Raw genomic sequence first — 15,802 nt, 5'->3', positions numbered from 1 at the left:
GGGAAAGAGGGAAGAGATGCAACTGAACCCAAAACCTGTTCCAGATCTCACTGCACATGGATAAGAGGGTAGAAAAGTAACGAAATGGTGACCCAAATTCATTGAATGAACAAAAGCTGTTAGTGCAGTGTAGTAGTTAAGTGTATCTGACCAGGATCTGGGAGTAGGGTTGCCAAGTCCTACCTGTTGCTGCAGCGTGGGACTCCTGGCTTGCTCCTGGAGTGCGCGCGCACCGCAACCACGCCGGGCACGCTGGGGGCAGGGCCACGACCATCCGAGAGAAAACCATAGAGTTTTCCCTCGGTTGACCGTGGCCCTACCCCCAGTGTGCCCGGCGTGGTCGCGTCACTTCCGGGTGACGTGCACGTCACGTACTTTGAGGGTGGGGTTCCTCCCGGGGCCCGATCCGCTGGCGGGGGTTTCCCCGGCCCCGGGGGGACTTGACAAGCCTATCTGGGAGACCCAGGCATGAATCTCCATTTTCTCCACTTCAACAAAGAAGCTTGCAGGGTGACCTTCAGCCAGTCACACACACTCAGTCTAACCTACCTCACAGGGCCGAAGTGAGGAAAGAGGAAAGGAGAACAATGTAAGCCACTTTTGGGACCCCACTGGGGAAAAAAGCAGGGTACAGATGAAGTAAACAAACTAACTAATAAATTCAGAGTGAATGAAAGAGCTTGCTTAGTACTAAATATAAGAGGAAAACGAATGTTTAATTAGGTACAGCATTTACCGTAGCCTGAAGTTGCTTCATTTTCCAAGGGCAGCTCATGGTCATGACTCCTTTTCTTTGAAGAAGGCACTGCAGAGAGACTTCTAAGGGTCCTTGAACTCCCAAGAGTAACACCTTTTTCCCATCTAGAGAAGTATTTGCTGGATATTGGAAGATAACAATTGCTCTAGTTACCTACATTACCCTTACTGGAGAATACACAACTGAATCGGAGGCTTTCATCTAAGGATATGGGGTTTCTTTCCCCTTTCTGTGAAAACATGTGATTGGGAGAATGAGAACAGAAATACTCCATCAATTTTTCTGATGCTAAAGACAACCATGCAGTACAAAAAGAACTATGTGATTGACTCTGACAGATTAACAGACAAAAATCTGTCTTTTATGTAGTTAGATAAGTAATGACAATCTTGGCTTCAGTAGCAGAGCTATTAATAACACCTTGCTACTAAATCATATATTTTACTTGCACACATTTGTTATTTATCTAGTTATGAAAAGATCTAACCCCACACAATTCAAATACATTCTATGTTTCTTGCCTTCTACTCTTCCACAGCATACAAAAAATCTCAAGTCATTCTCTTGCAAACTGCCACCAGCTCTGCCTTTTAAGGTCTCATAATTCCACCAGTCTAAAACTGCAGTGATAAACAACATCTGCCTCCTCCTTCGTATGTGGAAGCATTGAGGAGCTGAATTACTCATCAATGTATACTCCAGCACTGCACCAAGGGTTCATCTGTACTGGTAATACCTGAAAGACTGGAAGGGAGCATATTTTCACAACTCCCTGTGGAAGGTGGATCAAGATGGGTAGTTGTGCTAGTTTGTCTGTAGCAACAGAAAACAGTAAGAGTCCAGTAGTACCTTAAAGGCTAACAAAATTTGTGGTAGAGTATGAGCTTTCATGAGTTACTGCTCAGCTTTATCTGCCCAGCTGTATCTGAAGAAGTGAGCAGTGGCTCACGAAACCACATACCCTACTACAAACTTGGAAGGTAGTAAATTTACAGAAGAGAACTTAAAACGGGGAGACAGCTATTTGATCCAGTTCACTTTGCTGAGCTAGACATGAACATACCCAAGTACTGTTGCCGGGGACAGCAAAATAAAAAATATCATACCTAGTTTTTCCAGAAGCTGGATCACTGCACTAGCAATGGGGGGAGTTACACATTCATTCATGTCTCCATGCACTAATCGTCCCAAGTTAACATCTGTTACTCTGTGACAGAAAAATATATAAGTATGCATCTGTAAGTACATGTAAAAAAGTACATTTTTTTTAGAATGATAACAGGGGACCAGCTAGAGTCCATTTGTATACATTCAGGAAACATGTACACATCAAAAGCTATACCTTGGAGTAGCGTAGCTGACTTGTACTTTGTTTGAAACAGCCTGTCACTTCTGGAGAAAATTTTGTTCTTCTCTTCCCACCTTTACTTTCCCATTGCTAAGCACACTCTCACTCTCCCATCTGTTGCCACATAAAACCACATTCAATACCCATTTACACTCATTGTAGCTCCATTCGATGGGTAGTTTGTCTGTAGCAGTAGAAAAGAGCAAGAGTCCAGTAACGCCTTAAAGACTAACAAAATTTGTGGCAGGGTATGAGCTTTCGTGAGTCACACTGCTCACTTCTTCAGAGAGTCACTCTACTGTCCACCTGAAAAGTCGCTTGGTCAGACAGGCTCCATATAAGGAAACGGGGGAAGTCTGTTAAAATTTGTTAGACAGAAATAGAAAGTGCTTCTAGAGTTGCTAAATAACATGCTTTATTAACTGAATTATTATTAATTCAATCTTTATTAATTGGATTAATTGAATTATTTCTGTAAGCCGCTATTCTTTCTGTAAGCTGCCCTGAGCCGGCTCTGGCTAAGGAGGGTGGGGTATAAATCTGATAATTAAAAAATAGAATAAAATATTAGAAGAGACCATCTATAAGCAAACTTCTAGTATCGAATTATTCTCAGACACTAGAATAAAGACTCTACGGCTGCAGAGCAAAAACAAAAGAAAGTGGGTTTTAGATACCACTGCTCCCTTCTTGAGGCAATCATTTTGAAACCCAAACACATTTTCTTCCCTGTCTCCCAATCATTTTTACCCATGTCCCAGGTTAGCATCTGGAGTGCCACTGTGCACAGAACGATCCCTCTAGGAACTAGCCCCTCTGCTCAAAATGTCCTGCCAAACTTCTAATATGGTCCAGAAGCAGCAGCAGAAGGAGCATAAGTTGCCAAGGAAAATGCATATATCCCTTATGGGGAAGGTGAATGTAATTTCCTGCTTTAGATATGAGCTGGAAGCATGGAGAGAAGACGCATGTGTTGCTCTGTTGCCATTAGGGAGGACCTTCGAGTTAGTCCTCAGTCTTGTGGCCACAGCACCAGCTATTAGGGATGGGCACAAACCACGCTTTTTTGGTTTGGGATTCATGGCTGAACCACGAACCGAACCATGAACCCATATGAACTGGGAGGTTGGTTTGTGAGCCATTTAAAGTTTAAACCCTTGCATTCTGTTCCCTGTGGCTTTTTGTAGGGAGCAGAAAGGGGCTTTCTTTGACAGCCAGTCATAGGGAGCAGAAAGCAGGGGTTTCCAAACAGCTCCACATAGATCAGCTGTCCCAAGGAGCAGTTTGCTCTACACGGATCAGCCAGCACTGCACAAGAAAGCCCCTTTAAACGGCTGATCCACGGGAGCAGTTTGCTCCTTGTGACTCAGGGGCTGGCTACCCCAGGGGCTGTGTATCAAAGAAAGCCTCTTTAAACAGCTGGCCCATGCAGAGCAGTTTGCTCCATGCCGATCAGCTTAAACAGCCCCAGACTTGGAGCTCAGGCAGCCAGCCCCAGACTTGGAGCTATTTAAACCACTGCTTTCTGCTCCCCATGGCTTTTCACAGGGAGCAGAAAGCAGGGGTTTAAATGGCTCCCAGCCATTTAAATCAAACAGCTGAGCAGCAGGGGGAACAGAAAGCAGGGGTTTAAACCGTCAGAGGCAAAAGAGGCATTTGAAGGGATTGCTAGTAGGGGTGGGCATGAACTGGCTGACAAACTAAAGTTCATCACAAATTTAAACTCCTGCTTTCTGCTCTTCACAGACCACCATGAACTGTATCAATATTCATGAAAGTTCATGGTGGTTCTTCAGTTTGTGAACATTACTTCACAAATTGTAAACAGGCCAAGATTTTTGGCGAACGTTAGTTTGTCAGCCAGTTCATGCCATCCCTACTAGAATTCCTTGAAATGCCGCTTTTGCCTCTGATTGAAACTAAAGGTGGAGAGGGGACACTATGACTGTGGGTACACTGGTAGCTTGGCACAATATGGCGCCGGCTCTAATTGTACTGGCTTAAATTGTTGCAGGGCATGCTGCAGGTTACTCACACAGATATCCTGTGGTAAAGCATCAACATTACTGCATTGTCTCAGCCACGGAGTGTGCTACCCGGTCATTTTCCAAAATGCATGGTTGTGCATGTGCACTCATGAGTGTGTATATGTGCACGTGTGCACGCATATGCACACATGCATTCATCCACATGCATGCACATGCACATACATGCAAAAATAAAAATACCCACTCTAGCAGCGGGAACGGATCTGCAGATTCAGACCGCCAATCCATTTTGTGTGTGCTCCCCCATGTTCAGACATCTGGCCACATGCAATAAATGCACATGGAACCAAAAACACAACTTGTTTTTTTAACCCTTTTTAACCCAGCTCCAAGTCATCCTAAGACGGGGTGAGTATGCCTGGGGGACACCTATGTGGCTGTGTGACTGCACCCATTTGGTCCAGAGTGGAGGGGTGGCTGCGTCGGACCAAACTGCTCGTGTGATCACAGCCTATGTCTGAAGGCTTTGGTCTACAAACAACTAGCTTCTGATTACTATTCTAATATACTCGGTCCTTCCACTTTTAGTTAAATATCCGGGGGGGGGGGTTGTTACCTTGGTTAACAAATAAATATTATAAAGATGATCAGCTGAGCTGGAGTGACATAATACAAAATGCTGCCAAGAGACTGGATTACATCAAATACTTTTAGAAAATGACTTCTGTCACTGCACTTGTGAAATTTATAGTATATCATGTTACTTATCGATATGATTTAAGTATAGAATCCTTATATTTGTTTTCAAAGGAATAGGTTGGATTTGTTCCACTGACGGCAGTGCTGTCTCTTGGCAAAAAGGGCCCTCCTCTCATGCAAGAGGGTTTTCTTGATGCAATTAGTCATCATAGGATTTAATCTAAATATATATGACAAAGTAGTGAGGTGACAGAGTACTGAAGCAATAGAATAGACTGTGCTGGTAGAAAGCACTTCAGACTGGAGGTGAGAGATGACATGTTTCCACATTCCCATACATAAACGATTCCCCGTAAGCAGAAAGTGAGTAAACATGTGAAAAGCTAGGCGATCCCCCCCCCCCCTTTTATGAGTTTTGTTTTTAATTTTCAAATAATTTTTACATGGATGAGCATTAAAAATGTGACCCTTGGAATTTTACCATCTCATTTTGCTGCCCATGTAAACCAAGCCAGAGTTACTGTGGAACCCATTAGCTAGAAACGGGTATTTTGCTGCATTTCTAATGAGACATTTGTCAATGGATTTTATAGTACTTACTTACCCATTCACATCTTTCTCTAGTTTCACAGCGTTCATTATTTTGCTGGTATATGACTTGTTAAAGTGACGAAGTACAAGGCCATGAATATTATGATCCTCATTCAGTTTTATGATTTCATCAGCAACCTAGAAGTTAGCATAATAGTTAAACTGGATTTCTTTTTTAAAAGTCAGAAGCCTTCAATATTAGAACAATAACAAATCGGACTGTATCGGGAGTTTAAAAATATGAAAAGCTTGCTCATCAAGAAACAGAATCACTTGCAGAGGCTGAAGAATATAACAGAAAGGCATCGATAGCTCTGCAGTTCCAGAAGAACAGAAGAAGAGCCCTGCTGGATTAGAATGGTGGTCCATCTAGCCCAGGAACCTGTTCCACAAAGAGGCAAACCAGTTACTCTGTAGGACCAACAAACAGGTCATAGAGGCAATGATGGACTGAGCGGCAGAAACATCCCTGGAAACATCCCCACACACCAGGCCTGCTCCACAATGGATGGGGAAGCCCTGAGCCTGCTTGCGGGGAGGGTGGGGTATAAATGTAATAATAAATAAATAAATAAAAATAAACATCTGGGAAGTTGAAATCTATTCTGAAAGTGAGCCATCTTGGATAATTAATTAATTGCTACCAGCACTTTGTGAATTTGTATCTGTTTTTAACTGTTGTGTCTTTATATGATTGTATGCTTTAATTGTATTTATGCTTGAGTGGAAGCCGCCCTGAGCCTGCTTTGCGGGGAGGGCGGGGTATAAATGAGACAAATAAATAAATAAATAAAATAAGATGGGCCATTCCCACCCCCCATGGAGGGAGAGAAGGAACAGGATTGACATGGCTTCTGTGTCTGGCTTGTGCTCATCCATATTATATGGGATGGGGCCACCGGCTTGTAGTTGCATCAGCTCCTGCCCATTTTGCATCCATCTGCCTTGTGTAGGGCTGGGTGAAGTGGACTGTGGGGACTGCTGGCTTGCAGTGTTAGTAACTCCACCACTTCGTGTCTATCAGCTTTGTCCAGGGGATTGCTGGCTCCCACAAGGCAGGGGCCACTGGTTTACAGTGGCAGTAGCTCCCACTTCCCTTAAAGGGGCTCCCAGTTTGTAGCAGTGGTGGCTCCTGCCCACTTTGCTACTCAGTGGTTGTGGTTCCCCCCCTCCCCCCAGCAATCAACCCACCAGAACCTTACCCGGTAGGCTGAATGGCCAGTCTGCCCCTGCAAAGAGGCCAAAGCCTTCCCCTGATGCTGCCTCATAGCACTGGTATTCAGAAGTCAGCTTCCCACCTAGTGTCATATCTGCTCTTGTACACTCTCATACTTCCATGTCTTCAGAGCACTTCCCAGCAAAGAATGAACTGCAACATACATTGCACTATGCTATGAGACAATACTGGACCACTCTAAGGACACTGCTTCAGATTGTACAGCTATGACTTAAGGGGATGAATGGTAGGAGCGGTTCAATCACTTTACAGACACATCAAGATGCTGTGAAACTGCAGCAATCATAAGGTGCTGAAACTTCCTGAGGGAAGTACATGGCCGCAACACTACTTCAGACTTCCTAGTTCAACAAAAAAATAGGAAATAAAGAACATGTTGGAATGCAAACTACGTGATGTCTTCCAAAATACAGACTCGTGATTTTAACAGGACTAGATTTCTTCTGCTAAATAAGTGAATCGTTGTCATGTATTCCCTGCAGGAAAAATTCTGCCCACCAGCAATGTTCCCTCTAAGCTGTGGAGCAATGTTCCCTCTGGAGCCATTCCTTCCTGAGCTAAAGCAAAAATGTGTGAGCTGGAAGCTAAAAACTATGAGCTAGCTCACACTAACTCAGCTTAGAGGGAACACTGCCCACCAGGACATTCTGTGGCAGGGAGCAAACCTACCCATTACCGACAGGGGGTTCACAAAAGAGGCAAGGGTTACTGCCTAGCAAAAATAATATGTTTTCCAAATTCCCTCCCTCATTCAGGAGTTGACATTGGGAGGGGAAGAAAGGAAGTCTGCTTTTATCCAAGCTGTACAGCTTCTATATTGGAGAGAGAATTTTTTTTAACCTTTGGAACCTGAGAAGATGAGCTTCTGTCTGAAGTAAAAGGAGAACGGCCAGATTTGAAAGAGCAGATCAGTAAATTTAACTGTAGTATTTTGACATTTCATTATCTTTTTTGCCCTCAGTAACACCTTTATATATTATCTTTTTTTGACCGTTGTAGTATTTTAACACATTTTATTTATTGGTTTATTTAATTTTCTTTGCTGATAAATCAAAGTAAGACCAAGCTTTATGTATGCATCTGTCACTTACTGATGTTGCTGATGCTGTTAATAGTACTGATTTTTAGTGCTTTTAGGATCTAGAAATCAGTTTTTCCTGTGATGACATGTTATCAACATTGGGCTGTGGAATATTGTAGGCCATCTTAAAACCATTTGGTTAGTAGCCAAGATATAAATGTTTCCAATAAATACAGCAGAGGTCCATCAGTGGCTATTAGCCACAAGGTATAGCTAGAGGCTCTAGGGCAAGTGATGCTCTGTCTTCTTGGTGCTTGGGGGGGGGGACACCCCATGTTTTTCCTTAAAGCACTGAGAACACCGGGGGGGGGTGGGGAGTTTGGCGAGGTATCATCATAATACACTAGACTACTGAAGGGTCTTGGATGTTATCTTACCTGGCTTTCAGGAATTCACTACCAGCAATGCCAAATTTTGACAGTGAACTTGAAACTCCCAGTGAGTGGAAATGGGGTAAACATTAAACAAGAACAAGAATGGGAACTATAAGATACCATTCTTGGGTTGTGTTCAGACTGGCCCGATATAGGCACATTGTACAAACGGATTAAACGGGCAAGATCACATAGCCACATCTGTCAGGTGCTCCCTGGGCGTACTCACCCCGTCAGAGGACGACTTGGAGCTGTGTTAAAAAGCCACCACCTCCGAAGTGGTGTTTTTGTTTTCCCGCACATTCATTGCGCATGGCCAGATGTCTGAACACGGGGGAGCGTGCGCAGAACGGATTTGGCAGTGTGAACCTGCAGGTCTGTTCTACCACTATGGAGGCGGTTTTTTAAAAGACTTGCCTATGTGTACATGCGTGTGCATGCACACTACGCACACACATGGTGTTTGGTGGGGTTTTTTGCAGTTCGCTCAGTGGCTGAGGCGCCACAATAATGTAGATGTCTCCCAGTAGATGTCTTCATGGGTAATCCACAGCAGGGTGCCACTACACTTTAACCCGGTTCAATTAGAGGTGGCACCATATCGCGCCAAGCCACCAGTGTGATCACAGCCTTGTTGTGCTCTATTCTTTCCCCAAGATGATAGGCAACCTATCTGCTTTGCAGAGTGGAGGTACTGGTCTCCCCCCCTCTCCCCCCCCCTCTCTCACACACAGAGGTATGGGGAGATAATTTTCAGCTCTCCTTGTCTAAAAACAGCCCTGGAGACCTCAATTGTGTTCAAGGCTGTTAATTTATATGTAAAGTAAGGGATTTTTTTTACAACAACACAGAATGGAGGCAAAAGGCTGTAAAGCCCATTATCATTGTGCCTTATTTTGCTGTGTGAAGCATTTAATTTTCTCCCAGTAAGCTAACCAACTCTCTGAGGAATAGCAGATATAAGTCGATTTAGGCATGGAACAAATGTGCTGAAATGCCTACTGGATTCATCTATGCACAAAGGGCTTAGTGCCCCTTAATTTTTCTATTTGAAGTAGACCTCCAACTATCCTGGCAGCAAAAAAAGATGGGGTGAACCTCAGAATCATAATAATAATTATTAATAATTGTATGGTAGCGTCTAGCCAGGAGATCCCAAGATGGTCTGGCAGCCAGAAGTTCTGGCTCTTTTAGTGTTATGCACCACTAGGTGGTGAGCTAGACTTGTTTTTAAGGCAAGAGATGTTTCAGAGTTGGTTTGCCATTGCCTGCCTCTGCGTCACGACCCTAGTATTCCTTGGCAGTCACCCCTCCAAATATTAGCCAAGGCCACTCCTGCTTAGCTTCCGAGATTTGATGAGACAGGGCTAGCCTGGGCTAGAATCATGCTTCTGTGTGCCAGATTTCCAATGGCCTGTGAAACAGGGGCCCTTTCCCCTAGCTACCTGAAATTCAGAAAGGAGGTGTGAATGGAACTAACTCATCTCAACTGGGTGAGGAAGAGAGGTTCAAGGGCATAACAATGGCATAACAATGATGAAGATATGGGCGGGGGGGAATCAGTGATCACAATTAACCAAACCAGAATAAAATTTCTATTCACATTTCTACCACATGAAGCGTTTTCACTATTCCACCCATTACCTTCTTTTTTGCAAAGGTAGTGATGAGAAAGCAACAGTAGTATCGCTGAAAATAACTCAGAAAACAGCAACTAAAAACACCTTATAGGAATCTGTTTGTTTGAAAGTTTATATTGTTTTTGACAGCTTTCACAAGCACAGAATTTGATAGCTGTCTAATTAGGATTAACAGCAGAATGACAATCAACTTACAGCACAGAATGGCATAATGAATTAAATGCAGCATGTTTCTTACATCAAGAACTTCTGAGGGAAATCCCAAACAAACAGCATTACAGCATCTACAATTCTCATGTTTTACGAGAAAGCAAGGGCAAATGCAACCGTTAGCATACTGCTGATGGGGTGAATTGGGACGCCAAAGATGATCACTCTTACCCTTGAATTCCTTCCTTTGTTATTTTTAGAAAGTTGTAGCATACTCATAGTCAGTCAGCAAATTGCTGGGGTCATTTAAGAACTTGGTCTTAAATTAAGTCCAGCTACTTCAGGCTGCAATCATATGCACTCAGTAGTAAGTACCACCAAACCCATCAAGACTTGCTTCTGATAGATAGGAACAGCTGTATAGTCAGGTCCTAAGAAAACCTACCTGCAAGAAAGACTAACCCTCTCTTATTTGTGAAGTAAGTCCCACTGAGCTCTGTGGACTTAATTCTATACAGTCCTATATAGCTTCAAGCCGCACAGCCTGCTGAAATGTACAAGTAAATGTGTTTTCCTTTAGAATGTTTACAGGCTATTTACTGCCATGTACATAGGATTTGAGGGAAAATGCCACTAATCAAGATGTTATCAATGCCTCAATAAAAAGAAAATTACCTCACTTTCGGTGTAATCACAAGGGAGGCAACTACATGTGATATTCAGACCAATCTGCAAAAATAAAAAAATGAAACGATTTGCTACAGAACCAGGCCATCTTTTAATTCAATTTCAAAAATTAATCACGTTGTCGCACCCTTACCTCATCAGCGAAGTTTCTCATTTCTTGCCCCAAATCATCATCACCGACCTTGGCAGGATGACAAAACAAATTATTTTAAAACCTGTAAGGAAAAAGATGAGCTTCTTCGATTGGCGAGACAGTCAGGAGAGCCTCTCCCTGTGATCTTAATTTCTGAGCCGTATGGAGAAGGCACTCCTTTGGATAACCTGGTCCCAAGTCAGGTAGGACTTTAAAGGACAAAACCAACACTTTGAATTGGGCTTGGGAGTGGATCGAAAGCCAGCGTAATCACTGTAGTATCAAGCTCACATGCTCCCAGTAGCTGGCCCCAACCAGTAGTCTAGCTGCAGCATTCTGCACTAGTTGCAGCTTCTGAACTCTCTTCAAGGGTAGCCCCAAGTAAAGCATATTGCAATAATCTAGTCTAGATGTAACTGTATAGAAATTTTGATTTCTGCTTTCTATAATCCATGCCTTCTCCTGTGATGTCTTTCTGATAACATGCTGTGTCTTATTTCCTCTCGCAAGCCAAATGGCCTGACCATTTGGCCAGAGAAACTTTATAACCATGCCATATAACCACACATTCTTTCACACCTCTAAGTGGAAGAGGCAGACCTGATGGCTCCTAGCTCTGCCTCACATTCAACAAGTCACGTAGGCAATGGAGAAGCTAGAGGATGGGTCACCTGACTGCAGGAGGAGTTCCCAAACTTCTGGCCTGTCCCCACATGCAGCTATGACAACCGACAATTGGGCACATCCCCTGTCCACTCGTGATTGGCTGCATGGCCACGGCTAATCATGACTAGATGGGGGTATAATTGTTTGATCCCAATGAGAGAGAGTCTCTGCTCCTGCTCTCTCTGCTTGCACCTGGAAATGCTGCCTCGTGAGAGACAAAGAGTTGCTTTGTGAACTGGAGCACATGGGTGCAAGGATGGGATTTCTACTCAAAATCCCTTTTGTCTAATTGGACTGTATACCTTGGACTGTTTGGATGTTCCTGTGAAGTTACTGTATAGTTACTGTTTGGATGTTTATTGTGTAGTTAAAGCAAATTGCCTTAGGCTTGTTATTTTGGTAATCTCTGGTAGCCTGGGTTATGCTCTGTACTGAATAAAAATTATTCTTATGTCTAAATGGTCTCTGATGTTGTACCTGAGTTCCAAGTCTAAATCTTGTGCCTTCTGCTCACCATATAAGCTACTACCTTTGTAAGATTAAGTGTGCATCTTTGGGAGTGAGTTGCTAATGTGTTAAGTTCCAGATACCAACTGAGAGTTTGAACCTCTAATCTCAGGTTGGGGGGGAACTACTGTAGAGGTTCTGGTGGCATATTGTTCTGAAAACCAGAGAGGATATAGTCCATCTCGTGGTTTGTTGTTTAATGTACTGTAAAAGTACAGGGTTCCCTCCCATCCCTGGACTGGCTTGGGTGGGCAAAACCTGTACAGTAACTAAGGCATGGATCACTGTGGCAAAGTCTGGCTGAACCAGGAAACTGGATAACCAGCTGAAGCTAGGCAAAAGCACTCTAAGCCATTTCCAGGCTGCGGACCTAGCTTTGCAACAGGAGTATAACCCCTTCACATTCTTAACGCTACATTAAATCTGAGATGGGCCCAAACAAGATACAAGCTGAAACATGCTAGCATGGCATTCAGGAGCATTTTGCAGAAAATGCCAAGAAAGGGAAGTAGTACAGAAGGCCTATGAAGTGTTTATATTTATGCAAGACAACCTGAACCAAGAAGCAGGGTATATTACAGTGTGCTAGGCGTGATGGCATTTAGAATGCCTGCAACAAAATGTGACAACTGAAGTTCAATTGCCTGCAAATGGATGGCTATACAAACTCCAAGCATGGGCCGGTTGCTTATTTCTGAATCCAAATTCTAGGCATACATGGGGGGGGAAAAATACCCACTGGGTTTTCTGTTTCAACCTTCTTTCTAACAACGCCTTCCATCTATGTATAATTAGCAACAGATCAGTGTTGGACAGGATGCTGGTAATTAGTATAGGGGAAGAAAAAGCTTCTTACAAATTCACAGTATTTAAAGACTGCGGAATGCAAAATTGAATCCCAAAGGAAATATGGTTCCAACAGCTTCTCCCTAATTGTATTTTAAAAAGTAAAAAGTATGACAGCATAAAAGGAGAACTACCACACAGATTTCATGATCAAGGCTTCCAGCAGCTCTCACTATACTTTAAAACTCAGATGCACATCTTTACTCTTACTCTCATGGATACACGCATCAGTACACATGCCATACCCAGCTATAGCCTTTCTTTTGCTGGAAAGGCAACAATGTCACTTTAAAAATAATATATATATATATTACCTGAACTATCGAAAGTGTTGGCTTAAAAGAAGGATGTTCTATTTGCAGTAAACTCAGGGCTTTCTTAGAGCTTTCAATGACTTCTCTAAAAAAAAATTAAAAAGACATTCAGTGTGTTGCTATTTGTTACATCACTAATCCCACACTTCCTACCAGCTAGGGCAAGACCATCTTTAGATGTAGGGTTGCCAACCTCCGGGTGGGGCCTGGAGTTTTTCTGGAATTACAAATTATCTCCAGACTACAGAGACTTGTTCCCTGGAGAAAATGGCAGGTTTAGATGGGGACTCTGTGGCATCATCACCTTGCTGAATTTCCTCCCCTCTCCAAATTCTGCCCTCAACAGACACTGCCACAAAATCTCCAGGAATTACCCAAAATGGAATTGGCAAACTTATCTTCATGGATTCCCCAGAATTGCACCTTAACTTTTCCCCCACAAATGTCATGATCCAACATGTAGCGCGAGAACCCTACGGTAGCGGGGGGGGGATGGATGGACCCTAAACTGCTGTTTTTATACATGACTATTACAATTGCAATATCGGTACTTTTAATATGGTTATTTTATCCTTACTGGGTAAACTTAGGCCTGTCACTCACTGTCAGCCTCAGCTACCCCAGAAGTGTGTTGAGGAGGACAACCCAGGGAGCAAGACATGCAGGGAGTAAAACATAAGAAAAATCTGTCAAGAATTTGCAAACTTAGTGAGCCATTATGACAATCCCATCCATTCCCCTCCCTCAGAGGCAAGATTGTCCCTCTGTTTCTATTTGCCTTTCTGATTGAGCAGCCCTAGTGGTCAGTTTTCTTTTTTCCTCAAGAACTCTGGCTTCCCCACTCTGTTGCCGAGCTCCAGGCCGGGGTTGAGCCAGGGCAAGGGAGCGCCGGCGATCAAACGCCCGGCCTGAAGCGCGCCAAGGAGTTGAACCACCGAGGTAGGTGGTGTCAACTTGAGGCGCGTTTTCCCAGAAAGGGCCAGTTTGGGGGCGGAAGCAGAACGCTTCCCAGATGTTGTGGTGTGATCGCGCTGCTTTGATCCGCCCCCAAACTGGCCCGCAACTGGCCCAAATCGCCGCGTATGAACGGGACCTTAGTGAGCCATTATGACAATCCCATCCATATACCTCCCCCAGAGGCAAGATTGTCCCTCTGTTTCTATTTGCCTTTCTGATTGAGCAGCCCTAGTGGTCGGTTTTCTTTTTCCCTCAAGAACTCTGGCTTCCCCACCCTGTTGCAGACTGATATTTTACTGCTGGCTCAACCCAGGCACCTGAGGGAAGGGTCGGGATCCCCCTTTAACTTAAAACACTGAAATGGTACTCAAGGCTCTTGGTAGTTTAATAACAAAATATTTTATTGAACATAGAGGGGAAAGGTCAGTGAAATCAGGGGTTGAAATTTCTTAGGTAACTCAATATAGATAACTCTGAGGTAAAACCAGTACATGCACAGACTTAGGTTCAGAGGTGTCGAACTCATTTGTTATGAGGATCAGATCTATTGCTCCTTCAACAGCTAATCTGTATATTGCCGTTAGAAGTCAGGAAGCAACAGTTAGAACCGGATATGGAACAACTGATTGGTTTAGAATCGGCAAGGATGAATATTGTCACCTTCCTTATTTAATTTATATGCAGAGTACATCATGCGACATGCTGGCCTAGATGAATCACAAGCCGGAATTAAGATTGCCAGGAAACACATCAAAAACCTCAGATATGCAGACAATACCACTCTAATGGCAGAAAGTGAAGAGGACCTAAAGAACCTCTTGCTGAGGATGAAAGAGGAGTGCAAAAGTTGGCTTGAAACTCAACATCAAAAAAACTAAGATCAAGTAATCCAGCCCCATCTCTCCTTGGCAAAAAGAAGGGGACATCACAGAAGCAGTGACAGAATTCACATTCCTGGGATCCAAGATCACTGCAGACGGTGACTGCAGCCATGAAATTAAAAGATGCCTGCTCCTTGGGAGGAAAGCTATGGCAAACCTAGACAGCATAATAAAAAGTAGAGACATTACACTGCCAACAATTCCTGAGGTCTGGAAGGTAGCTAATGTCATTCCCATCTTTAAAAAGGGTTCCAGAGGAGATCCAGGAAATTACAGGTCAGTCAGTCTGACGTTGATACCGGGTAAATTGGTGGAAACCATTATTAAGGAAAGAATCAGTAGGCACATAGATGAACAAAACCTATTGAGGCAGACTCAGCATGGGTTCTGTAAGGGAAGATCTTGTCTCACTAACCTGTTAATGTTCTTTGAGGGGGTGAACAAACATGTGGACAAGGGGGATCCAATAGATATTGTTTACCTTGACTTCCAGAAAGCTTTTGATAAAGTTCCTCATCAAAGGCTCCTAAGTAAGCTCAAAAATCATGGGATAAAAGGACAAGTCCTTTTATGGATCAAAGACTGGCTAATTAATAGAAAACAGAGAGTGAGTATAAATGGGCAATTTTCTCAGTGGAGGAAGGTAAGCAGTGGGGTACCACAGAGATCAGTACTTGGTCCACTGCTTTTTAACTTGTTCATTAATGATTTGGAGTTGGGAGTAAGGAGTGAAGTAGCTAAATTTGCGGATGATACAAAGTTGTTCAGGGTGGTGAAAACCAGTGAGGATTGTGAGGCACTCCAAAGGGATCTGTCAAGGATGGGCAACTGGGCGTCAAAATGGCAAATGGGGTTCAATGTGGCCAAGTGCAAGGTGATGCACATTGGTGCCAAAAATCCTAAATATAAATACACATTGATGGGGTGTGAACTGGCAGAGACTGAT

At 43.5% G+C, this 15,802-nt stretch overlaps 1 protein-coding gene across 1 annotated transcript in view; it reads right to left on the bottom strand.

Moving 5' to 3' along the window:
* Window positions 1–13,103, bottom strand: part of MTHFD1L (methylenetetrahydrofolate dehydrogenase (NADP+ dependent) 1-like) — a gene marked incomplete at its 5' end in the record, with an annotated part of 215,451 nt that extends 202,348 nt beyond the window's left edge. Inside the window, 6 exons of the mRNA XM_015426158.1 lie at window positions 737–876; window positions 1,864–1,964; window positions 5,397–5,521; window positions 10,541–10,594; window positions 10,686–10,733; window positions 13,019–13,103. Coding sequence (XP_015281644.1) covers window positions 737–876; window positions 1,864–1,964; window positions 5,397–5,521; window positions 10,541–10,594; window positions 10,686–10,733; window positions 13,019–13,103 — 553 coding nt within the window. The remainder of the gene's footprint in view (window positions 1–736; window positions 877–1,863; window positions 1,965–5,396; window positions 5,522–10,540; window positions 10,595–10,685; window positions 10,734–13,018) is intronic.
* Between the last annotated feature and the right edge of the window lie 2,699 nt (window positions 13,104–15,802).

The sequence above is a fragment of the Gekko japonicus genome, unplaced genomic scaffold (assembly GCF_001447785.1).
Source record: "Gekko japonicus isolate JY-2015 unplaced genomic scaffold, Gekko_japonicus_V1.1 scaffold223, whole genome shotgun sequence".
In the NCBI taxonomy this organism is placed as follows: Eukaryota; Metazoa; Chordata; class Lepidosauria; order Squamata; family Gekkonidae; genus Gekko; species Gekko japonicus.
The sequence above is the reverse complement of the archived record's forward strand: the minus strand, read 5'-3'. Positions and strand labels throughout refer to the sequence as shown.